General features: G+C 38.8%; 2 protein-coding genes across 2 annotated transcripts in view; both read right to left on the reverse strand.

Annotated features, from left to right (window-relative positions):
- The window catches only part of LOC124277422 (CD109 antigen-like), an 88,694-nt gene that overhangs the window by 62,092 nt on the left and 205 nt on the right, over positions 1–26,397 (reverse strand). The gene's annotated exons all lie outside the window — the stretch shown is intronic.
- On the reverse strand, positions 9,941–26,197 carry LOC124277446 (CD109 antigen-like). Its single transcript, XM_046713143.1, has 17 exons — positions 26,127–26,197; positions 24,678–24,734; positions 24,345–24,511; positions 23,042–23,067; positions 22,468–22,621; positions 21,047–21,117; positions 20,726–20,855; positions 18,761–18,845; positions 18,499–18,608; positions 18,372–18,376; positions 14,467–14,691; positions 14,103–14,330; positions 13,815–13,913; positions 12,726–12,917; positions 12,400–12,549; positions 11,758–11,856; positions 9,941–10,036 (listed from the first exon to the last, which is right to left on the reverse strand). Exons 1-17 carry the CDS (start codon positions 26,195–26,197, stop codon positions 9,941–9,943), a joined length of 1,965 nt encoding a protein of 654 aa, XP_046569099.1.

Consider the following 26,397-nt stretch of genomic DNA (forward strand, 5'->3'; position numbering starts at 1 on the left):
TATGGGTCCTTAAAGTCACCCAGTCACACCAATAAACCTTCAAACAAAATTGCAACATACCCACGGCCATCCAAAGTATAACAGTTTGCATTCTTTACAACCAAATTTCACTGTTGCAGAATACCTGTCACTTTGACTCTGACTTTCTCTGATCTGGTTATTGCCTCTGATGGAAGTGACAGCGCCACATGTTGGTTGAAGTCGTGGGCCTCCTGGTGTCAGTCTAAATGAAGACAGGTTGTTGGTATTCTTTGGGGATCCCTTCTGCCTGGGTTAAGAAGAAGATATAGACTATACACTTTACACATAGCATAATGTTCATATCTATAGGGTAATGTGTAATGTAACAACTTTCATCCATCCATCCAGGAAACCATTTCTGTGGCGTGGTGGACAGACCATCTTGTTAGAATGGGGAACCTTTTTGGTTCGATTTTCTGACCACGTTATAACTTGTTGCTTGTTATTACTCAAGTCGGATAAAACAAAGGCTGATCAGCTTAGAGTGCAATATTTTCAAGACTACATGTTAAAGCCAATTTCTCCTCATGTAACCTCAGATCTGAGTAATGAAAAGATCACCAGTACCCCATCTTTGTCATAATAATAGCTAACAATGAGGCTTATTGATTTTCTTTGTCAAAGGAAATGGGCCCTACAGGGTTTATGTCGTTAGTCAAACAAGTCATTACCTTGACATTGAGCTGTCTCCTGACAGCATCAGCGGCTAGAGTTGTCCGTGCTGACACCTCGATGTCGATAGCTCCCAGAGATGATGGAATGATAGGGAAGTACACAGTCTGGGGCTCGTTGGATTTGACCTTCAGCACAGAATGATATATTGTGGGAATGTGTGCAGACATATGCATTTAACACTGTGATAATAATTGTGTCTCACAAGGATCATCTCTTAGTATTGTAAAGAATGTACTGTGCATATATTATCATGTAAAACACATCTAATCCAGACTTTCTTATTTCCGGCTTCAGAACTGATATTATGTTGAAGTAGAACATTTTATTATTGAGATGAAGGGGTTGGGTCCGAATTAGTCCGGTGAGCTGTGCTTGCAACACTGACTGATGCGCCTCTTAAAAAAGGCCTGTTCATTACTCGAACACCTTGAATGGTTCCATTTGCTAAAGAGTGAAAGTGAATTTATCACAACACTTACTGTGACATTCTGTGTCTGGTCCTTTGATTCCTTGGTAGTTTTACCAGATCTGTCAACCACCACGTTGACGTAGTCCGAGGACGTAGGCAACGACACAAAAACCTATTGAACATACACATGATATTAACTGTTACTGATGTTTTCCAAGTACCTTTTATGGAACGTACGAGCTTCGAGGGTTTACACATTATCTGTGCAAAGTGAACTAATTTACACCTTGTGTAACTGTACAATGAGTAGCAATTAATCCGTAGTTCCCCAGACGCGAAATATTTGTGTGAAAATGAAGACAAAATTGAGATATTCGCTCTCTACCGAACTATTTTGGTCAAACGTTTTCAGAACCAGGATGACCAGGATAGAAGATATCATATTTTATGCATTCTGGAAAGTGTTCTTCTGAGCTGCGCCCTGCTGTGGACAATGAGAACAATAAACTGTCATGATTCAGATGCCATGATGAAGATGAGGCAGTGGAAATGGTTGCACCAATATCCATGACTGGATCGGTAATGTAAGGCTAGCCCCAATCGATAACATAAGGCAGGTATGCTCTGAAGATGAGGCAGGTGGAAATAGTTGCACCAATATCATGACTGGATCGGTAATGTAAATGGCTAGCCCCAATCGATAACATAAGGCAGGTATGCTCAGGAATGAATGATTTGGTCACATGTCGTTCTTATTTAATAACGTTTTCAAGTGACTGATTTAAAACATGACGCTCCACATCAACATCACTGGGCAGGTAGTTGAAGATACTGGCTTGAATGACGACCTGTTCTCCACGTAACACCGAGGTAGGCATGGACAAAGCTCCACGAAGAAGGGACTGAAGACACGCAGCTGAAGAAAGTACACGCATTGTGCGTTACGTTGCTCTGTATATGGACAATGTGGCACTTTTGAGACAGTACGAAAGATTTCGTGGCTGCATTCTCAAAGCAAAGTCCCAAAACATTCAAAGGTAAATTAATTCTTACCACCTTTTTAGTCGAAAGAATATATGTGCTTTTATGTATAGCTAGATTTGACTATAAACAGCTAAAAGGATGAGTGTAAAATCCAGCTAGGGTCCATGCAAGAAGCAAATGTACTATTAGTCCCTCTAGGGTCCCTAATGTGGTGATCTGCCTTCAGTTGTTGGCGATCTATAGCCTGGTTTTATATCTTCATCGTTGTGTATAATTACTATATATTAGATTAAATTAATAGTTTTAAATTAATATCTGTGTTAATCTAGTTGTTTTGTTGTCTTTCACTGACAAATGTTTATAATTCACTGTTAGTTATTATAAAACTATAGCACTCTGATTTAGTCACGATATGGCTAAAATATTGCCGATGTGACTATAAGTTGTAACTCCACACACTCACTCATTTAACATATAATCAACATGACACCCACCTGAAAGATTGAAAATTACAGAAATATATGCTGAACTAGGATCCTAATTTCTCTTCAACGAAATGATATCTTGCAACAGTGTGTATTTTTTTGTAGCAGAGCAATTTCTATTTTCCTCCGTCTGAAGCATAATTATTTTTTCAATATCTGTGACAATTGGGGGTGGGGAGAGGGTGGTGTGTGTGTGTGTGTGTGATGGATGTGGGGTGTGTGTAAGGGTTGAATCCTGGACCAGAACTGCAATCATATATTTTAAAAACAATCCCAAGGCCCTGGTCATGTATAATGGGGTTGGTATGCTGGTTGGAACAGTATCACATTTTACTATTTCTGACATACAGTCGTGCCCCATTTCAAGCTAATTCTTCTTCTACATTTTCACTGGGGAGTTTCCTTTGCAAGAGGTTAATTCGGCTCGTATTGATACGGTCTAACATCCATGTCAAGAATGATATCAGGAACACATTTTACTGCTTCAGAATCCACGGTCACCGTCAAGTAAAATCAAAGAGGAAGCCATCGCCATTAGGCACATATGACGCCCATGCCACGTGATACCCGCTTCTGCTCATGAACTGTCGGGTGTTTCCGCAAAAGGCGGAAATAGGAGCATGCTTTTCACGTATCTATTTCTATTTTGCGATGTTGTTGATTTTAATTGTTCAATGTTAATGATGAATGGTTTCTTTGAGAATGCTTTTACCCCTTTGAACCCTTTGAACTTTTTTGCCTTACTATTTTCATTTAAGTAGTACTTGTTTTGAGGGAAGGATAAATACAACACATCATTGCACCTTTGTCGTAGACGGGGCTACACCAAGTCCTGTGGAAGCGGAGTTGACAGCAAAGGCGCTGGCGATCCAGGAAGTGATAGTGTCAGGCACGGTGGTACTGATGGTGGCTTTACCGTCAGCACTGGACAAACAGACAACAAGCTGAATTGTAGATAAGAAACCGAGCACGTGTCATTCGTAAAATTACTCATGGTAAGGCAAAAGTAACTGTTCATCTGAAATCCTATAGAATACAAAAGAGGTGAGGTGTGGGAGGGAGACGTTTTGTTTTCATTGCTGAGATCTGTGTGATGTACTCGATACACTGACAGTGCCATAATCAGTTTCATTAGGCTACACCGCCGTTCCAAAACATGGGTATACAGAATGTCAAGTCACAAGAATAAAAATGCGAAATTTCTCACTTCAATATCGTGTATGGCCGCCGCGCTCATTCACCACTGCCAAACACCGTCTCCCTCATCGACTGCCTGATGCTTGTGAACACGTGGTTGGGGATTCTGCGCCATTGCGCTTGCAAGGCAGCGCCAAGTTCCTGCAAATTTCAGAGGTTGGTTCCTAAGACCACGAAGCCTTCTCCCAGAGCGCATCCCAAACGTGCTCTATTGGATTAAGGTCAGGGGACCTCGATGGCCAGTCCATGACGTTGATTCCAGCGTTTTGAAGGAAATTTCGTGTCAACATCGCGGTATGCGGCCGAGCATTATCATGCTGGAACCTGGGCCATGAGCCGCCATAGAAAGGAACGAGAGTGCAGGGGTGAAGCACCTGGTCGCGGTAAGCAGCAGCTGTGAGGTTTCCACGGATGACCAGAAGTCGGGAACGGTTGTTCCCCGGCAGAAAGCACCCCACACCATGCAACTTCCGCCCCCGAATCTGTCGACTTCCTGTACACAACAGTGGGCATACCGTTCACGACGTCGTCTCCAGACTTCTATGTCTGCTGTCCGCGAATCTGAGGGTAAACCTGGATTCATCGCTAAAGACGACTCGATTCCAGTCTCTCTGGGTCCATCGGAGGTGACGTTGGGCCCACAGCAGACGTTGACGTTGATGAAGTCAATATTGGCCCACGATATGGACGTGTTGAGAATGGAGATTGGCATCCCGCAAAACTGATTTCGAATGGTCTGTGAGGACAGTCGACCTCTAAAACATCTCAGCCCTGGTGTAGCTGGCAGAAATCTGTCACGTAGGTGACGTAGGACGATTTGACGGTCTTCTGCTCGTGATGTCACGTGGACGACCCGACCTTGGGCGATCAGAAGTGGTGCCAGTTTGTTGTAGACGACCTCGCAAGTCATACACAGTACGACGGCTGCATCCCATTGCTCTTGCGACGTCAATAACTGATCTTCCCGCGCAAATATGCCAACGGCACGTTCACGTTGCACATTTGACAATCGTGGCATTTCAAGTAACGTTAGAACTGTGGTTTAAAAGTGTTTTTCAGTTCTTGAGGCCAATGCAAACACGTGCATATGAAGAAAACTTCGATGCGAAGATCACGTGATCGACTGCACGTGCCAAACCTGATTTGGCACTAACGTCATTTGCGTGGCCAAGGAATGGATGGGTTTGAGTGGGTTTTGCTAATGTTTTTCTAGAGTCGAAAGATAGGGATCCCATTTCGGATACAAAGATGTATCATCAGAGAAAAATTATTCATTATTTTTCAAATTACATTTTGTGAAGTTTCTTTTTTGACTCAGTATATGTCCACAATAGACGCAAAGGTGTTTGGGCGTTCTTCAAAACCTTCTTTGGTTGGAATGCAGAGAGCATAGGCTTGTTATTTAAAATGCCGTACATGTATAAAACAAATACTAACAGGGGTGAACAAAGTTTTATCATGTGCTGGATTAATGTAGCAGATTTCCGTATGATTTCCGTATGACCAGTTTGTCAAAGCCGTTTCCTACCCAACGGTCTTGTTGATCCACAGCCATGTTTCTGGGAATTCATGTCTGACCCTCTCCACCTCCATGACCTTCTGACTTTGTATAGGTCCTCCCGACCACAGTAGGCTGTATTCTATGATACATCAGTTTTTATAGCCTTTGACTGACATTCAAAAGTGGAGAGATTTTGTTAAACAAAACCGAAAGCATTTTCATAAGCATAAGAATTCTCGTAAGATTGTTTATAGTAGGATTCTGATTACACTATGAGTATGTGTTTATGAACAACTATTAAATGGCATCGGATGACATATTTGACACTGATGCATGAAATTTGGAAATATATTTATCCACATGGCTAACATAAACTTTTCAAAAGCTCTTCTGAGCCCTCGACTGTTGTAACCATCATCTGACAACTTTTGAGAAAGAGTTGTAAGACTCCTTACATCTTCATAGAAAGAGCATACTCGATAATACCTCAAAATTTGTAAACTATCAAAGTCTGTAGCTGCTCGAGTATTGGTGGACAAGATGGAAAACTGACTCTTGGAAAGAGAGTCACCCCGTGTTTTGTCGAGGGTTCATGCCACGTTCAAGTCAAACACCTTGGCCAAACTGACTAGTCTTGACTTCACGTACAAACCAAGAAAACACTTCTATTCACATGCACAAAGAAAAAGATAACCCGGAAGTGGAGCGCAGTTTTGCCAATGTTATGACCACTACCTGTCAAAACATTTAACCCAAATTTTACATTCATGTTTTCAATAAGAAAGTGCGACATTTCAGAAAATGTTTTCTCAATAGATGTTAGATGACCTTTGCTTTAAGTTTTTAATAGTTTAATAGTTAACAATGTATAAATAATGAATGACATATTGGAGGAGAAATATATGTATAAATATATCACACTTACTGAATGAACAAAGTAATGGAAACGTTGTGCCTGCAAATATGAATCAGACAGTGTCATGTATATATATATATATATAAATATAAATATAAATATATATATACGGAACATCAAAGCAATTACTGGTTTGACAAGGTTAGCCCCATTTATCTGCAGGGCGTTTATAACATTGATGAATGTGGCGTGAAACAACACAAAGAACATATCGCAGAACAATGTGGACTCAAAGAATATAAACAGCATATTAGTATGGTGAGTGAGTGAATTAAAATTTATCATCGTCACATCGGCAATATTTCAGCAATATCGCGACGGGAACAAGTGATGTTAACTTGTAAAACCTGTCTACGAAGGACAGTAAAATAGCTAGATTATCACAGATTCGAATTTAAAAAACTAGTAATTAGATCTAAAACAGTTTAACTATAGATGACAATACAAGGTAAAAAAGTAGGCTATATATTGCCAACAACTAAAGGTAGATCACCATACTAGGGACCATGAGGACTTACAGTACATTTGCTTCCTGCATGGACCCTAGCTGGATTTACACTATATGTTCAGCCGTTAGCAAGTTAGAAAATCTAGCCATACATTAAAAGCACACGTATTCTACGATTAAAAACGTGGAAAGTTTAAATTTACTTTGAATGTTTTGGGACTTAGGTATCCTCTCAGGAGGACAATGATTTTACAGTACTTTAACCCTCTTGAGGATACACCCTCACACAATCGAAGTTACTAATATAAACTTCCAAAAAAGGAAATATTGATCTATTTACATCATTCAACAAATCTAATTCTTTTAAAAGTACAATAATTAAATGAGAATTAATATTATTAATAAAGATCCTTCATAGTTCGTGATTTGAAATAGATATCTCTTGTGATGGAATATTCAATGCAGTCAAGCAAGACATGCTTGACCGTGATTCTTTCATCACAAAGGGAAGGAAAACGGAGGATCTTCGCCTTTCAATAAATATTCGTTTGTATATCTAGTATGGCCAATGCGACATTGTCGCATAATGACCTCTTCAAATCTGGACTGACAACCCAAATAGGTGTTACCAATATAGGGTTTTATTTCATGTAATGTATTAATACCTACTTGGGTGTCCCACTTCTTCTGCATCAGATCACGGATGAACGATCTAATGGTTGCTTTGTAATCAGATTACGGAATGAGAAGTGGTGTCACAGATGTGTTGAGTGCTGCCTTAGCAGCAAGATCGGCCATTGTGTTACCAGAAATGCCAACTTGGCTGGGTAACCAACAGAGGACGGTGTCGTATTGGCCAGTAGCACGATCATTATGTAATTCAATAATTTCAATTAAAAGTGGATGTTTGCAAGAAGATTTTAAATAGCCTGAAGGCAAGAACGAGAGTCTGAAAATATGATATATTGATTATATTTAGGACGATGTTTAATACATTTCAGCGCTGTTAATATGGCATTTGCTTCTGCTGTGAAAATAGAACCATTGCCTGGTAATCTTGAAGAGATTGTTCTGGATCCAATGACAGTGGCACATGCCACTGCGCCACCATCCTTGGATCAATCTGTAAATAAGGAGTTGTATGCATTATGTTTACTTTTTAATTGATTATACTCTTGTTTATATTGTAATTCATTAGTGTCTGCTTCTATAAATGTTGTCAGTGTCAGGTCAACTTCTGGTCTCACCCAATTGCTGAGGAGGAGAAGAAAGAAGACGGGAAGGAAATATATATTTTTCCAGCTCAATGCCTGCAGCGGAATCTGAATGGTTTCATTTTAGCCCAAGAGGCGGAACAAGAGAAGCCTTTTTGTTGTATAAATCCTCATAAAGAGGATTAAAGAGACACAACCATAAGCAGGGTTCGACTGAGTAGAATGTAGTTTAGTAAAATACTGTAAAGATAATTTGATACGGCGTTGGTCTAGAGAAGGCTCGTCAGCTTCAACGTACATACTATCATCAGGAGAAGTTCGGAAAGATCAAGACAAAGTCTTAGACTTTGGTGGTGGATAGAATCAAGTAGTTTCAAAGTTACTTTTACAGGCTCCACCATACGATGGAGCCATAATCAAAGATTCGGATCGGATTAGTGATCTGTACAAATGAAGGAAGGTAGTTTGATCCCCTGCCCACTTTAAATTGGACACGACTTTTAATAGATCTAATGCCTTCAGGCATTTGGTCTTCAAGTACTTAATATGTGGTAAAAAGGTCAAATGTTTGTCGAAAATCAGTCCCAGAAACTCGGCTTCCTTTACAACGTTAATTGGAGAGCCATCAGGATCACTTCAGGATCTTTATGAGGCTTATATTTCCGACAAAAATGTATACATGGTCTCAAGTGACCATTTATGAATTTTATTTAAACAAATCTGTAATTGTCTCTCGATGGTATACATATTTTTACCACGACATGAAACGTTAAAATCATCCACAAACAATGACCCATCTATTGAGTCATTTAATACTTTTGAGAGACTATTGATTTTAATGCTAAACAAAGTAACAGACAAAATACTGCCTTGTGGAACCATCTGATCCTGATTATAATGGTCAGACAGGGTTGATCCAACACGAACTTGAAATTGTCTGTCTGCTAAAAACTTTGATATAAAGTGAGGCAAATGGCCCCTCAAACCGAAGTCATGTAAATCTCTTAAAATACCATGTTTCCATGTTGTATCATAAACTTTTTCTTGGTCGAAAAAGCATGCATGATCCCGGCCAGGCTTAGGTATTGGTACAACAATGGCATGACGCCACGAAGAAGGAAAATGCCCTGTTGTCCAAATATTATAAAAAATGATCAGAAGGGTTTCAGGACATGCATTGGGTAAATGTTTCAGGATCTGATGTTGGATATTATCAGCACCTGTTGCCGTATCATGAGCTTGTGCTAAGGCAGTATTCTGCTCATGTAGTGAAAATACTTCATTATTATCTTCACCATTAGGCTGAATCAAATCTGGAGCATTGACAAACAATTCTGATTTCAAGTTGTCAGCATGGCGTCATTAAAATTCCACCTTGTTGTAGGTGGGTCATCATTCGGGATTACAGCTGAAAGTATGGTGGGGAAATGGTCACTTCCACACAGGTCATCATGGACTGACCATTCGAATTCGTTATAAATATTTGGATCTGTGATCGACAGATCGAGTTCAGAATAAGAATAAGTAAATATGTGACAAATCCATCATTAAATATGCATACATCATTGTTTGAAATGAAGTCCTCAAAAAATCTTCATTTAATGTTGGTTTCGGTACTTCCCCACAGAGGGTTATGTCCGTTAATATCACCCATGATTATAAATGGTTTAGGAAGCTGGTCAAAAAGATCCTGAAGGCCAGACTTCTGAAGATTTGAAGACGGAGAAACATACAAAGAACAAAGTGTAAAGGTTATTTGTAAAGTCAGACGGACAGCAACAGCTTGAAGATTGCTGTTAAGAGTAACCGGGCTATGGATAACACCTTGCCTCACGAGAATAGAAGCGCCGCCAGTTACTTTATTCAAAATTCTCAGTACTTTTCAGGTATATCTCTTGTAAACTAAAAGCCGATGGTTTAATATCTTGCGATAATAATTGTAGATCATTAAAATGTTCCTAAGGCCTCTGCAGTTCCATTGTAGTAATTTCATAAATCAAATTTAAGGAGGTTCAACTGGAGATCGTGAGCGCATGGAACTGCAGTTCCTACACCCTGTATGTGAGTGAGTGATCTCCATATCAAGTAGGTCAAATGGATTTTGAACCGTCACAGGAGGTGTCGACGAAGGAGACTCTTCCAAATGTTGAAGAGCTCTGGTCTTTCTTCTCATTTTTTATCTTTTCCTATTTGACAGGTGGACAACACTCTCTGTTGCCTGTGTTGAATTAATATCATCTGGCTGTGGTTCCTCAGTCTGGGATGCTGATGAGTGTTGACAATCTTGTGATATTGAAGTATTGTCACTCAAGTTAATCGGAGTTGCATGTACCCAGGATATGACAGTCTGACAGGAAGTTGAAACTGTTTTTTTTTAATAGATGTCGAAACAGAAGAAGAATCTGTCGCCGAATGTTTGACCAATAGAAGAGTTTGACTGAGCCTTAACTAATTTCTTCGCCTCAAAGTACGACATGTTATTCGCGCATTTGATTTTGAGAATTTGGCTTTCATATTCAAACTTTGGGCAAGATTTAGACGAAGCCAGATGCTCACCACTGCAATTTGCGCACTTGATGTTACCAGTGCAATCGGTACTGTCATGGGTTCCACTGCAGCGTGAGCGAATAGACTTTACCAGTACATGATCTTGCACCATGGCGAAACTTTTGGCAATTATAACACCGGAGTGGATTTGGTCCATATAGCTCCACTCCGATATTACAATATCCAGCCTTAATAGATTGAGTAAGTATAGTCAGACCAAAAGTGAAGAGGTAAGTGTTTGTTTTATCACGTTTTCTTCAGACATATCTGATAAGCAACGCGACCTGTCTCTTACAATACCTCTTCAAGTGTTCAGTGTCTTGTAGAACCGAGACAACGACCTGTTTGTTAACAAACTGCTGCAATCCCAGCAGATGAGCAGATTGCTATCGTCGTATACATTCTACCAAAGTGAACCGTTTCGGAGGCGAGTGAAACCACCCGTCTAGGTGAAGTAAGAGACGAAGTGGTGTGTTGGGCAACAGGAACACATGGTCCTGGTTCCAGTGCCCTCAACCACTAGACTCCTGTCCTTCGCCGACACAGGGGCGCAACCCACTGCAAACAGGTTGCCCAATTCGGTCTAAGCCAGCAATGGGGGTGCTGTGGACCAATTATACCCCGGGTCCACATGGGGGATTGAAGATCTCTTAGCAGCCACCACGAGGACGTGGCTCTTCACGGGTGCCTCATATAAGTATAAATGTCAAGCTGAGCTGCTGTTGATTACTGACCAAGCCTGTTTGTTCAGCCTGCTTTTCTCTTCGAAATTATGTGTCGTTGACTATGCATTCATAAATGATGAAATATACTTACCGAACCCATAATATCCGTAATGGTGGACACTGAAGTATATACCATCAGAGAGTACATTAAGTCCTGCTTCCTAAGGCGAGACAATAACATAAATTAAAAAGTACATTTTTCAGTGAATGATATATTCTGGACAATTATTTGTGCATAATTTCATGAATCTCGAATCAACTGTATTGTTAAATCTTTTCATGTCATAATCAACTTATCATACTTTCATTGCCCCACAAAAATTTAAAATTATAAATGAAGACTTCATACATAATTTTGCGCCGATAAAATCTCTGAAATTTCTCTGGGAGCTTCACTATATACATTATGACCGCTGCGAAAATCATCTGAAACTTCAAGATATGAGGCTTATATTTTCCTTCAAATATGGAAAACGATACACTCTTGATTTTGATCTATTTTATAGATAAAGTTAACTAACAGACATGAAACATGTTCATAATATGTCATATAGGACAAACAAAAATGTGATAAGACATGAAAATTGTAAGTAAATATTTCGTGAAATAAATACAGTTACTAAACTACCACGTACCGAGAAGACATCATCTGGGCGTGGAGAACTACACATACTGGGTACATGAAATTCTGTGTCAGTTTGTCTAGAGCTGTATGTCTTTAGTTCATCAGCAACCTGTACAGGAAAAGTAAGCATTTACTGGTTTATATAACTAGTGTTAAATTTCAAATTTCCTAAAAGTGAAAGTCTTCTCCACAAGAAGAATTAGAACATGTCTCTTCTATGAATGGTTCCTTGTCTGTAAGGGTACAGGACAGCCACATTGGTCTTCGACAAACTAATTCCACATACAGATGTCCCAAACGTGTTGTGATCCGGCACTGAGACACATTTATCAGCACAGTGCATTGACATCGGGCAAAGGGACAAACTGACTTGGTTGAAATATTCCAAAACCAACATAGCTATATGGTCATATTGCTTTTACAGAAGAATTGTCATTGTGAAATCTGATTTATGTAATTACTTGTATACGCTAGCATTTCATTGTGTTGCTGGTTTGTTTGGGGTTGTCCTTCAATCTGATCAGTACTCATTCACCAACACATGTTTCATGCATTTTCTAATGCATAATATCTATATATGCAAGGCAGTGATCCTTTTAAAAAAAATGTCTAGTAATTAAAGTTGCAAAAATACGAAACTACGTGCTCTAACCTGCTCTGTGGTAATGTCATTGCCGGACTTGAGAAGAAGAACACTTTGGTCGACCGCAAGGACATTGACAGATGACATTGGATCAGCGCTAACCATGACATCAATGTTGTCATGAGGCATGGAGTCGTTCTTGCTGAAGTCAATGGACACCTGAAATAAAGGTTCGGTTTACTTTGAAGTGATCATGTGAAGAAAATGCGTTATAGCTGAGGATGGACATCTGAAATACAATATTAGTTAACATTGAAGTGATGAAGTGGAAAGTATGTTATAGTAGAGGATTACCTCATCACCCATTGTTTATCTGACTAAATACCACATTTTACCTTGTTGTCAAAGACTTCGTCGACACTGGAACTAAGACTGTCAGCAACAACATCACCAGATTTCCTGACGTAGTAAGCGATGATGTGAGCTTCTGGGGCCATTGCTGCAGATATGGGGACATTGAAGTGAACAGGGTTTTGTCCTCCAACAGCAACTTGGTCAATAAGGACAACAGTACCCCGGGATAGCACCTATAAAGACCATAATATCTGTTCTATAGTCTGTTAAGTACAACTTGTGAATGAAACTTATGTGATTGGACAGTATATATCCTCGACCTGAATCCAGCTATCCATAGGTGACATTGAAATACTACATTCTGTATTTCCATGGACCCTAGTACGGTGATCTACCTTTAGTTGTTGGCGATGAATAGCCCATTTTTACATGGTATTGTCCAATATAGTTGTCTACATTTTAAGATATATGCCAGCTAGTTTTAACCCATTTTGTGATAATGTAGTCATTTTACTGTCCGTCGTTGACAGGGCTTTATAAATTATGTGTATTTATCATGAATATAAAATTTGTTTTAGTCACGATATGGCTGAAATATTGCCGATGTGACTTTAAATCTTAACTCACTCACTCACTTTCTGTATTTCGAGTTTCGATGTTACGTTATTTAAATTATGTGCATGTGATGGAAATATGAAGGTATTCGTAGTTAATTTGAATTGTTAAAATTGCAGAAAAGAATTAACCTTTACATGATATACCTATAGTCCAAGTCTGCGTGAATGATATGTCATCGTTTGAATGTTCGATCAATGCCACACAAACACATCCTGTTTCATTTTCTTCTGTATTCAGGTTAAAATGATTCAGACTCTTTGTAATTGTTTACCAGCAGATTACCTGGTATGTTATGAAAGGTACATCTTCTGTCATCTCAATGCTGAACATAGCCGTCTGGCCCGCCTTAAACAAATCCAAGACATTTTGCAACATTGCATATTTTAATAAATTACAAGAAACTGAGAAAAACGTCGACAATTAATCAAGCCCTTGTTAAATTATATTAACCCCAGTTAAGTTCGTATTTCACATTAAAAGTTCATGCATACTTATAGTGTAATGTTGCCTACCCTGAGTCCCTTGCTGGTGAGTGTGAGCTGCATGAAGTTGCCACTGAAGGACATTTTCTGCTGGACAGATAAAGTGTCGGATGCCTCATTGTAGTGAACCTGAAATGAACATTGTTGTGAGCATTTATGACAGAAAACATCAAGTACATCACATTTCAATTCTGGTTGCGATCATGCAATTGTCAACAATCAAATGCAACATATGGCAAGTAACTGGGGGTGGATAATTATATTTATGGGCATTGTAATTATAACCAAAAGATATTTAGTTATGTTTTCATATCCAACCTTGACGCTAATTCTAGTGGTGTTCTCAGGGATGCGCAAATCCACGGGGATGATGCCGGAGGCAGGGATGGTGTAGTTTTTGGATGGGAGGCCGTAGTTGCCGGTGAAGGATGAGCAGGAGAACTCGGACTGGTCATCTCGGACAATACGGTATGTGACACAGGTGTACACTCCCACAGGACTGCTGAGGTCGGTCACAGGGCGGCCATCTTGTTGGGACACCTTGATCTGTTGTGTAATGTGGACATTGAAAATAGAGCTAAATATAATATATTGTATAACTTACATCTAAAAGTGAAGTATTTAAAGGTTTCGAGGACTTTCAATCGTCACTTTGTAGGTATGCTATCATATTTCAACTCACATATGCTGTATATGGAAGTTTGGGTGAGAATGTTTTCGGACTTGAATTGAGGACTTCAATCTTGTAGGGGTATTGGTGGTATTTCACTGAGCTGGACCCGTTCAGCCTCACGCCCGTCAACTCCTCCTTCACGATGGCGACAACAACGACGGTTTGTTCATTTAGATTGCTCTGGAGACGCTTGATGTCGGCAACAGGAATGTCAAATTTGGCTTCCCCATCAATCTGTTGATTTTGAACAAATACAATATATGATTAATGATTCTGTCTTGTCGATAAAACTTTTGAGATTGATATTGTCCTTTTCGCAGGGAAGATGTATGCAACGTTTTAGATGCGTGGCGTTTTTAAAGATCACATATACTCTAGGGGGGTACAAATATATAAATCACTAATTAAAATTAACTTAAATTGACCTTTTGACAACAGTGCACAATTCTCACCGAAATTTCAACCAATCAGAGCGGTGCGTCTCTGTGACGTCATGTGAGGAATAGATATGAGGGCCGATGCAGAATTCATGTACATTTCAGGGGGTAAATTATCTTGTTTACAGGTTTGTATAAACCTGAAATCGTGACAACTGTTGTGAAAAATGAAGGCTATACGTTCTCACAATCTACTGTCATTAATTTTGTCTCCTGCTTTGCCTAGTTTCCGAGTTACAACTTATTTTCATAGACGATTCTGTCAAAATTGCTTGTTGTCGCTAGGCCTTATTTGTTCGCGCCAGACGCCAGTGATAGTGAAAACGATGATCAGCCTCGCTCATCACAGTTACGGTTAATTTCTTCAACCTTTTCAGTGCGACATTAAGAAGGGTGATATGCCCATGAGATGCAGTTATTTGAAAATATCCCCGGTAGTTCTTGTCTGATTGTAATAAAGTAATTAAACTGTGTGAGCTTTTTCAGTTTTCTAATGCCTGGATGGTATAATGACTGATCCAAATTGATCCCATTTCTGTGTTTTTTAAACCTCGATATTTAATCATGTCATGTAAAACTATGACGTCTATTACGTATGATATTAAAATTTACATCTGATGTATTTGAATCCGTAAACTAAACAACCCTTCTTTGCCTTTGCTAGAAGAATCTGAAAATTTACTTAGGTAAATAGGTACATACAGTTTTAGCACGCAGCAAATGCTTATATGTATTTCTTATGCAACAATGAAGTTCTATTCGTATTCTCAAACAGTGTCGGCCCATAAGTTTTCACATGCAATTAAAATTGCATGCAATGCAGCAATTAATACTCCCTTGTTGTAACCCGTGTTAGGTGGTATAAACCTACACATGTTATTTGTCATCATTCACTTGATGGTCAGTTAATGAATTTATAACAGGTATAATTAGTGGTAACACCACTTAGATTACCCGACAAAGGTTCCCATGTGGACTTCTTTGTGTCTGGAGTATATACTCAACATTATAAACAAGGATCAAAGGATTAACCGATAACACGCTGATTGACTAATTACTTTTATCTTGCACAGCGGCTTTGTCAAAAGGTAGTGTTTATTTATGTAGATTTACTAATCAATACTGAGTACACTCAACTACGTCATGGAGCTAGTGGATTAAGTTACGATCGGGATCTGTACAGAGTAGGGCTAATCACTGATCCATCCTGCGCATGTGGAAACCCGTGCGAAAATGGTCATCACTATTTCTTAGAATGTTCTTTATACAGTCAACATAGAAAGATCATGCTTAAAGCTATTCAAGATGTATGTGGTAGTAATTCTGTGATTACATTATCTATTATTTTAAACGGCATTGCAGATCTGACAAATCATAAAAATGAAATTATATTAAAAAATGCACATCAGTATATATGCAAATCTAAAACGATTCCAGTAGACTTCTCTCTATACACCTTTTGTATTATAACATTTCCCCCTGTTATCTTTCAATCTTTCTCTGTTTCTAATAATTGCTTGTGATGTAATTGGTTATTGTAAATATCTGTGGAGAGCGGTTTAATAAGTTAATAGAACTTGTCCCCGATCCTTTTCACATTGTGAATAAAATATCGTTAAACTAAAATACACTCTGTCCTGTCTGTGTCTGTGTAAAAACAACGCCCTTCTTTCAAAGGATTAACCGCCAATACATTGAATGATTGCTCATTATTGGCTAATTTTGTTTTTAAAGAATGGCGGACATTTTGCAATGAATTGCCAGGTGTACTATCTTGGGTGACCAATGAGACTATACACCAATGTGAAATACCTGAAACGATATATCACTTGTTCGTATATTAGACTGTTCAAAGACACATCACTTGGAACAGCTGCAGATGAATGGCATATCACTCGTTTTTGTGGATATTGATGGATACATTCCTCGAACAAGGTAATAGCATGACATTGTTCCTATAACTTTAATCTGTTTTAATTTTGATATTTGCATTTTGTTTTTATTCATTTGTTGTAGCATTCAACAGAATCAATGTTTTTTCTCCGTGAAGTGTAATGAGACAGACAACATACACTAGGGCGTGTGTGCGAATTATGATTCACATTGGCAAACTATAAAATGTCTAGCTATTACAGTCCTGTTATAAATTCACTATAAGTATCACCAGATCGCCTGCTTTTTATTCAGTTTCAAAATGCATACAAGTATGATCATAAACTATTGAGGATTATAAGACCAAATATAAAGACGTACATTGACTGGTATCTACCTACTAGTCAGTGGATGTTTTCACCACGTGAATGTAGCAAGAAATGTATCGCGCAGTATTGTTACTTCGACCCTCACCTCTCTTCCGTGGAAGAAATCGTTATGTTACAAGTTGTGTCATGCAAAATCCTTTTGGTCGTGATTCAAATACATATTTAACTACGAGTAGAAAGTAGTTTTGATTTTCTAACTTGATGAAAAGAAACCATAATCTCATTAATTCTAGCAGATTTTAGCCCGTGACTTCACGATTTTCAAAAAATGGCGGCTCTCTGTCGCGAACATCCGACAGTCTGAGGATAAATGCTATTTAGGTTTGTTTTCACCGAGTTACAAAATCAAAACTACTTTCTACTGGTAGTAAAATATGTATTTGATTGATGGCCAATAGGATTTTGCATGACATAGCTTATAACATAACAATTTCTCTCGTGGAAGCGAGGTTGGTGTCAATATAATACTACTTACAATATTATTGTCACTTCGACCACAACCTCGCTTCCGAGGAAGAAATAGTTATGTTAGAAGTTGTGTCATGGAAAATCTTTTTGGTCATCAATCATGTACATATTTTACTACAACTAGTAGGTAGTTTTGATTCTTTAACTTCCGTGAAGCGATCTGAACACAAGTAAGATATCGTTCCAGGCTTCCGCAACGCTCGCTTCGCACTCCCTAACATAACCCATTCAGCACGAACTGCGGGGTCCTGTGGAAATCTGTGCATGGTGACACCATCGCCCGACCCATAGGAGCAATTGACAACGCAACGATTCGGCATGTCTTCGTTGATGTCGAGAAATCATCAAAATGACGAGCTTGCTACACACTTTATATACAACTAACTGAAAATCCTTCCTCACATGACGTCACTGCAGTGCTCTGGCGATACGTAACAGGAGTTACGTAACCTGTCTGCGGTTTCGTTTGCGGGCGAGAGTGAAGCAGGCGACTTTTGGGCAACTTTTAATCGCTCGGTATTAATTAACCACAATAATTTGGTGTTCCGCATAAGACTAACCACAAATCTTTCATATTTAATGGTTACAAGAGTACAAAAAAACCCAAAGTTTATTTGTTCTTTAAAAAAAAAATTAGTTGTGCAGGTATTTTGACAATTTCATCAGGATATAACTAGACTGTTTCTCCCATCGATATTTACTTATTTATTATCTTTGGCTCCAAATATATTTTCAACTTATGCAATACGTACTCTGTAACACAAGCAAAGAGCAAAATGGATCATTCACTTGAACAGAGGGTTTATCTAAAATGTTACCAATTTCGTTTGTTATTATAATTGGGATATGGGTAATCTCATAGTTTGTCAACCTACGGGGAAATGCCACTTCAACATATTTTGGCGGTCTTCCACAGTAGTCGTTAGCGACGGTCATGTGTGTATGTAACTCCACCATACCCTTCACCGGCTTTCCGAAGGTGTACCTATAAAAGGAATGCATATATAACAGTGTTTCAGCCTGGTATGCAAGATTAAGCGCCTCAATAACCAAGGTTGTATGGAGCAATACGCAACCATAATATGCTGTACTGTGAGAGATGGGAAATTCAAATACTGATTTGATAAAATGTCTCACTTTGCTTTCACTGTTCCAGACAGCTTTGTATCGGAGGTCAGGGAGAATGAAGGCAGATCAACTTTGACTTCAAAGCGGGGCAGTTCTGAAACAAGAAATGGTCTTATGATAACAAGCATCACTTTGGATGTCAATGTTATTCTCTTACTTAAAACAACATGCTTAAATATATGAAAAGTTTCGTTTTCCAAGCAGTTCCATCCCCTGTCTTATTCTGATAGGCGCATATGTATTACTACTCTGTCCACCGGAGAGAGGGGCGATGGGGTAGCCTAGTGGTTTAAGCGTTGGCTCGTCACGCCGAAGACCCGGGTTCGAATCCCCACATGGGTACAATGTGTGAAGCCCATTTCTGGTGTCCCCCGCCGTGATGTTGCTGGAATATTGCTAAAAGCGGCGTAAAACTAAACTCAGTCAGTCAGTCAGTCCACCGGAGAGGGTATGTCCCATTTCATTCAAATTATTTTTCATTGTCCGTGATTTTTAATCGTAGTATATGTTCTTTTAAAGTATGGCTAAATTGTGCAAAAATCACCAACGTCTGAAGGAATGATGTAAATCCAGCTAGGGCCCATGCAGTAAGCAAAAGTACTGTAAGTCTCTATTGTCCCTAGTATGTTGATCTACCTTCAGTTGTTGGTGACCTATAGCCCGATTTTTATATTGTATTGTCCTCTATTGTAATAAATGTTTTAATGCTTTCATGCTAGTTTTAAAGTTCTATCTGTGATAACCCAGTTGTTTTACTGTCCTTTGTTGACAGATTTTACGAAATACCTTTATTTATCATTAAAGTATATATTGTTATAGTCACGATATGGCTGCAATATTGCCGATGTGACTCTAAATCTTAACTCACTCACGCACTGAACTGTGCCTCAGTTAATCATTAGCTGGAAATGTTAACAGAAAAAAACAATACAGTCATACTTACTGTATTCCGCAACTGTAAACGTTTTAGAGGTTACGCTTACTTGGTCCTGCATTAAAGAAACAAATATAAATATGAATGTGATTTCCGTGGCTTGTACATATATGTTTAACGCCGCATTCAACAATATCCGTGCAGTATAAAGTCATTCTGTAAATAATGTTGTCAGGACCAGACAATGACATCGGGAGCATCGATCTTCGCAAATGTGATATATAACATGAGTAAACCAAGTCAGCGAGCCTGATCACCTCGTCCTCCTACTCACCTCTTACAACAAGCATGGGTTACTGAAGATCAATTCTAACACGAATCTTCGCGGATATGTAATATAATGCCATGAAAATTAATAAAACATTCTTGAATGTCATTTTCAAAATTCTGATGCATTGTTGACACTGAATAAGTCATGTATGGTCATCTGAAGAAACTTTTCATCTTCAAAGTTCTGTGGACCAACGCATTTCTATGTCAGCCACTGGACCTGGGATCTACACAACCAAGGATGACTTCAGAATTAAATAGCTGACCACTCGAGGCTCGTTCAAAAGACCTTTAAATATATTTTACTAATCCTCACACAAACAGTCATGAAAATGTTGCTCTCACACTACTTCCCCTTCTTAGCCATGTTCGCAGCATAGCAACATCTCTTTGAAATTCTACAAATGACAATTAAAGGTATGTTTGTTTATTCTGGAGGACAATTCATAGACATTAAGAAAGAATTGAGATGTATCATTGATATTGTTCCCGTGACGCTATTAGTGTTTGAGCATGTATGTTCAAAATTTAGATACGGCAAATGAACCAGTGTGTAGAGAAGAACAATTTCTGGGATGTTGTAGGCAAAATTAATGTTTCGATGTTTGGGGGATTGCATAATCTACGGTTACAGGGGTGAACTTTCCAAGATTTGAACTAAGAAGGTTTCAAATTCGAAATGACCAATCACTACAAAAGTAACCAGTCACAGAATCCTACATATATCTAGGGTAGGAACATAAGGTCTGTCTAAAATTGATGAATATAACCAACTGCAGGTGATACTCGTAGAGCCCAGTCTCCGAAAACAGTCTTATCTGCCAGCTGGAACTCCCCAGCCACAACTCCAGAAGATTCATGGAGAGCCGCCCACTCCTTCAGGATGTTGTTGTTTGGATCCTGTACAATAGAATAGTAGTTCTTTATCTTTGTCATGTGCACTTACAATTCACTGACAAAATGATATATTTCGGAAAAAAATGATCCAGAATATTAAACCGCAACAACCATTGTAAGGTGTATGCAGTTTTCCCGTTTTATTGCATGATTACACTGTATGTGCAAGTTATGACATTGTATTGCAAACTTACAACAAGGGATATGTCGAAACTCCCCGTGTACACTTGCAAACTTGGGTACACACCAAACGCTCGGAAATGAACTGCAGCAGAGAAAGTATAATCACTTGTTCAGGTTTTTATTAATATTAAGGAAATATAGATTGTTGACAACATGCCTGCCTAGTTCCAACAACTGAAATAGTGTATATCCAACACTATCCAACATATATCCAACACTGAAGCCAAGGCAAAACAAATGATTCGCCAGTTACACAACTTTATTGAAGCAAAATGTCTTCTTTAGAGTAAAATAGCTTAAAGGTCACATGCAACGTAAAACACAACTTTGCAGATTCTGATACCTTTCGGTATGGACATAGCGAAACAAATCGTCAAAAATGCAAGTTGAAAAATAACGCGATGAAAAAAACCGCGCGAAATCGGAGTTCAAACGTTTCACTAATTTTCCCCAGACTTTTCTGGGGAATACGGGTTTCAACAGCTGGGCTGCGCTCATAGCACGTGCGCAAGTAAATAGGTTCGCGCAGCTTGGAAGCGGGTTGTCGGGTGAATACTCGGTGAAGGCTTTGGTGTGAGCTATTTTTCTAATGTTTTGTTGATATCTCACAGGCGCGAGCTTTTTATATGTTATGACAGTAAATTAACAGTTTATATAATTTCATTTGTCTATTTCACCACACGTTCTTCTTACCGAGTCACTTTCTCAGTTCGATACTTAAAAGCAATGTCATTATTTAGCGTTCACACAATTTCTAACTGTGATATAGATATATCGTTGTCACAGACAAAACTCAATGTCTTGTTTTATTGACACCTGTGTGTCTGCCTGCCTGTCTGCTAATGACAATATTCAATACACAACTGCGATCACTGACCACATGCAATTTAAACTTAACACCAATCAGGCTATACACCATAAACAAAACGCATTGAATTATGGCCCGAGTTCGGTCTCTGTCACATTATGTTATTACACAGACAGGCAGGTGTGATACTTGAACACGTGACATGTTATGATGTCTGTTTATTGCAAAATGTTATACACAAAAATGAGCATGTATTTACAAAACTCAACATCTCTTTATATACACACACAATGAGCCGTGCATGAGAGCGGCATCTGCAAATGAACCTGCCGTTACACTTGAGTGCACACCCACCCGCTCTGATTGGGTTCGGTATCCCGGCTGCTTCGTTTCGAGGGAGGTAAACCTAAGTACAAAATATTGCACTTTTGATTTGCGATTATACGCTTATAATTTTGTTTATTTGTCTTTTCATAATTAGCAATGCATATTATATGTCATGAAGAAGTGATAATTGTGTTTTAATTATGTTTGATTTTTTGGTTGCATGTGACCTTTAATATAGTAAAAAGGCAAAGAAACTGATGACTTTATCACAGCATATCACATCCATTTTCAGCTCACCCATCTGTCCTGGCTTGTATATGGCCTTGTCAGTCTGTACCATGACAGAAATATATTTGGAACGGGGTGTGAGATACGTGTATCGTTCAAACTGCAGAGCCCTGCTACCTCGGACATGGAGACCGTACTGTCCATCAGTGATGTCACGTGGCACCTGAAGACAGAATATACTGATTGATATGTACGTGAAGATGAAGACTAAGACATTTATTTGGTTTCGCTCATGTTGGCAGTGGTATTCATGGTAATAAAATGTTGCTAGTGTATTACATATTACATTATATAAGTAAGGGGCACACACTCACATGTGTCATCTGTCATCTGACATTAAATCAAGATCAGCAGTTGTCTAGAGATTACTTTTCACTTAGGATTTATTATCACTTTATTGCTATAATCACTCCTTTATATCATAGTGTCATTACATTTGTATTGTCATTGTAATTCTTTTACAGTAAATTATACTAAGTTGTGCAGTTAGTTCATTTTAGAATACAGTAGTTAATTGTCCAACAGTTCTTTGTTGTTGGAAGGTTTCATTGATCTAGAACACTGACTGGTTATATATACTTACATTCAGTGATAACGTCCCAGTCGTTCCTGAAATACAAGTTGGTAGAAGTGATGATACATCACTGATGTGTCAGTCAGTTAGTTTCAAAGGAACATATACAGTCGACAGTATTTACTAGCACGGTCAAAGTACAAATTTGAACGGTGTAACACGTTATACATGTTCAGTCCTACAAGTAACACCATGAACCAAGGAGCAAACCAATCTGTACCTCTCGTCTGATATTTGAAAATAGTTTAAGTTAGCGATGTTATCTGTAAAATGTTAACAGAAATTAATTTATAATCGTTAAAACGTGTTATATTTTTGGTTTGATTCTAAACCTATTAAAAGGTCAATAGATTTAGGTTTGTGGATCCCAGTACTGTGGATCCCACGAGTAAACAATTCCCGTGCATCATCTTCTAACAAGTTTTTGATCTGAATCCAGAGGGAGCTTACATCATTACAATACCAGAATGTCCAACAGTTTTGGTTTGATCGTTAGAGTAGCTACATAACTTTTTACGTACGAATTCCATCCTATCTGGTTAAAACAGAAAAATTGGTACACGTTTCACTGCAAAGCCTTTCTTCACTATAAACACCAAAACATTTTTCCATTTTTTCCTGTTTGTAATATTAATAACAATATAAATATGTCACTAAGAATTCTCAAAGAGTGAGTGAGTGAATTTGGTTTTACGCCGCTTTTATTCCGGCAATATCACGAAGGGGACAACACAAATGGGCGTTCCACATTGTACTTATATTCTCAAAGACATACAAGGCCTCAATGCAGTCTCATTAACCGTATGATGGCACTTACTTACTTGTGAAGATAAAAACTCGGAGAATGCCTTTCCACATTCCTCGGAAGAGCACCTAACGAATATTCAGTTTTGGGTTTACTGAATTCTGTAAAACCTTTATGAGGGATTAGGAATTGGATAAAAAAACACGAAACCCACTATAGACATGTTTTCAATATGGCGGCCATGGCGGCCATCTTGAAAATCGGTTAGAACCACTGAATTATCAAAAACCTGTATGGATGACTCCATAGGAATTTGAATAAACATGACACTAACTACAAAAATGTTTTCAAATCCGTTAGAAAGTCTTGGTAAATTGGAGTTTCATGAATGGTTGGAATGTTCCAGAGTGTGAAGGGCAGTGGCCTCTGATGAGAGATGTGTACAACAGACAAAACACTACTGATAACTGACTAAACTGCGAACGATCTTCAGCCAGTTTTGCTTCAAAGGATAGCTTGCATTGCCACACTAGAATCAACCACAGTTACCTCTGTATGATGTCTCACCTTTAGTAAAGTTACCTTTGGCCCAAGTTATGTTGTTTTTCCCTATAAGTTGCAGTTCCACCTGTACATGGACGATGTTGGTAGTATTGAGGATGTCGATACTGACGTTGAATGGCATTCCACGTTGCAGATACTTGGAGAACGTTATGAGATACGACCCTCGCGAACTAGAACAGCAGTAAAAGTGAACCATTATGTTAACAGAAACTGAATAGGCGCTACTCCTGATGTTAGTCATTGATTGTCTGGTCCCGAGTGTATTATACACAGACCATCCTCGTAGAGCTGGTACATTGGTGTGTACGGTATTAGACAACAAACAAACGAACAAACCTGTCGGCCGTGGTGAATCCTATTCCGACTACAAACAGAAGCCACAGCATGATGATGCTGAAAATTGAAAACAGATAAATATCCATTAATTCTGAACATTATAAGATAGGTCGGTATTACAGCATCAATGTCTCAATAGTACCCGCACAGACAGAGGATAAGGTAGTACACGATAAGACAGCCGACCCAGCCAAAGCGGCAGTATTCTTCGGGCATGAAGGTCAGGGTCGATGTGCATTGATAAAATAACAACTGCACAAAACCTGAAAATAAATCTCTCCAGTTGGTAGCCTCTTGACCGATTACTATCTCTGACCTAAGTTGTCATGTTAAAATTGACCGAAAGTGCATCTTAAAAAAGGGTAAATTATGTCATTGACTGGTTTAGGTGAATGTGAAGATCCAGATAAGAACATTTGTTTGGCAATCCACGGTGTCGTAAGCGCCTAACGTGATCATGGCATTGTATCCCACTTCAAAGGCGGATCCAGAGAGGGTGGCGGTGCAGGGGATCGCGGATAAATCAGAGGTCTATCAGGCCGTTTTGGTGTATACGAGATAGAGCTAAGAAGGCCGTAAAATAATATTCCCTGCAGTTTGCTCACGAAGGGCGACAGGGAGATGACGTTGTTTTAAAATATTTAAGTGGCGTTACGATTACTTTGGAGGAAAGCGTATTTGTCGGTTTGCAGGTGAATACCTTGTCTTGACCATCCTCAGATATTATGTTTGGTGCCGAAGATAGTTTTATTATGTGGGTAAAAAAGCTTCTTAAAAAGCTGTATCCGCCCCTGCACTTGCCCTCGTCGATGCTCATGATATTGAACATTGGCTTTGTTTTGTTCAGACAATATTATTTACATAAAGCCGGCATGTAGCTTCAGTATTACTGAGTGCGGCGTTAACTAAAAATATACAAACACATTATGCAGTCATTAGAACCGATGTAATTTTGAAACATTGGACATTGTGGCGATCATTTGATATTCCTGCAAAACAAATTCTGACAGGATACGCTATGACACATTGTATAATAGAATTAAAGGTTTTTACCTGTATTTCCTGGAACAATATATATTTTAAAATATCTAAAAACACAAGAACAGTTGAGTGGAAATCCATTTTTCTCTGTAATCGGAAGAACAGATTGCACCATGCACAAGTCCTTATCAGCACTGGGATCATGGCTCTTTGTTCTGCCTTTGCAGTGTACATTACGTAACATACCATATCGTTACTATTACTTGCTGAACAAGTTACAGTTTTGATGCTTTAAACAAAACTACAGAAATGAAGATGAATACTGGTTTTAACGTTAAAACCGGAAAATGGATGTGTTTTTATTTCGTGTTCTTAAATTCCTTTACTTAGATGCGATGATTTAGCGGTTGCCATTCACTGGCAGAAGTACTGCTGTGCAGCATAGTACGATCATAAACATATACTTACTTTAATATGAACATTTCGCGGTTGCCACAGCAGTGCAGGGCATGGTTTTCCTTTGTTCGGACAATTGTCATCGCTGAGTTCAATTATCCTTTCAGATAATGTTTCACACATTTGGAAGTGTCAGGAAATAGTCTGCTTTAAATGACGAATTTGATGAATTAATCACATTAATTGAAATATGCCCATACCAAGGGTTATAGTCACAGAAAAATAGAGGACACAAAGTAGGGTGCTTGAATGTGGTCAACAACGAAGAGTAAGAACGTACCTA

This window comes from Haliotis rubra, unplaced genomic scaffold (assembly GCF_003918875.1).
Source record: "Haliotis rubra isolate DU_JTF1 unplaced genomic scaffold, ASM391887v1 Scf221, whole genome shotgun sequence".
NCBI lineage: Eukaryota > Metazoa > Mollusca > Gastropoda > Lepetellida > Haliotidae > Haliotis > Haliotis rubra.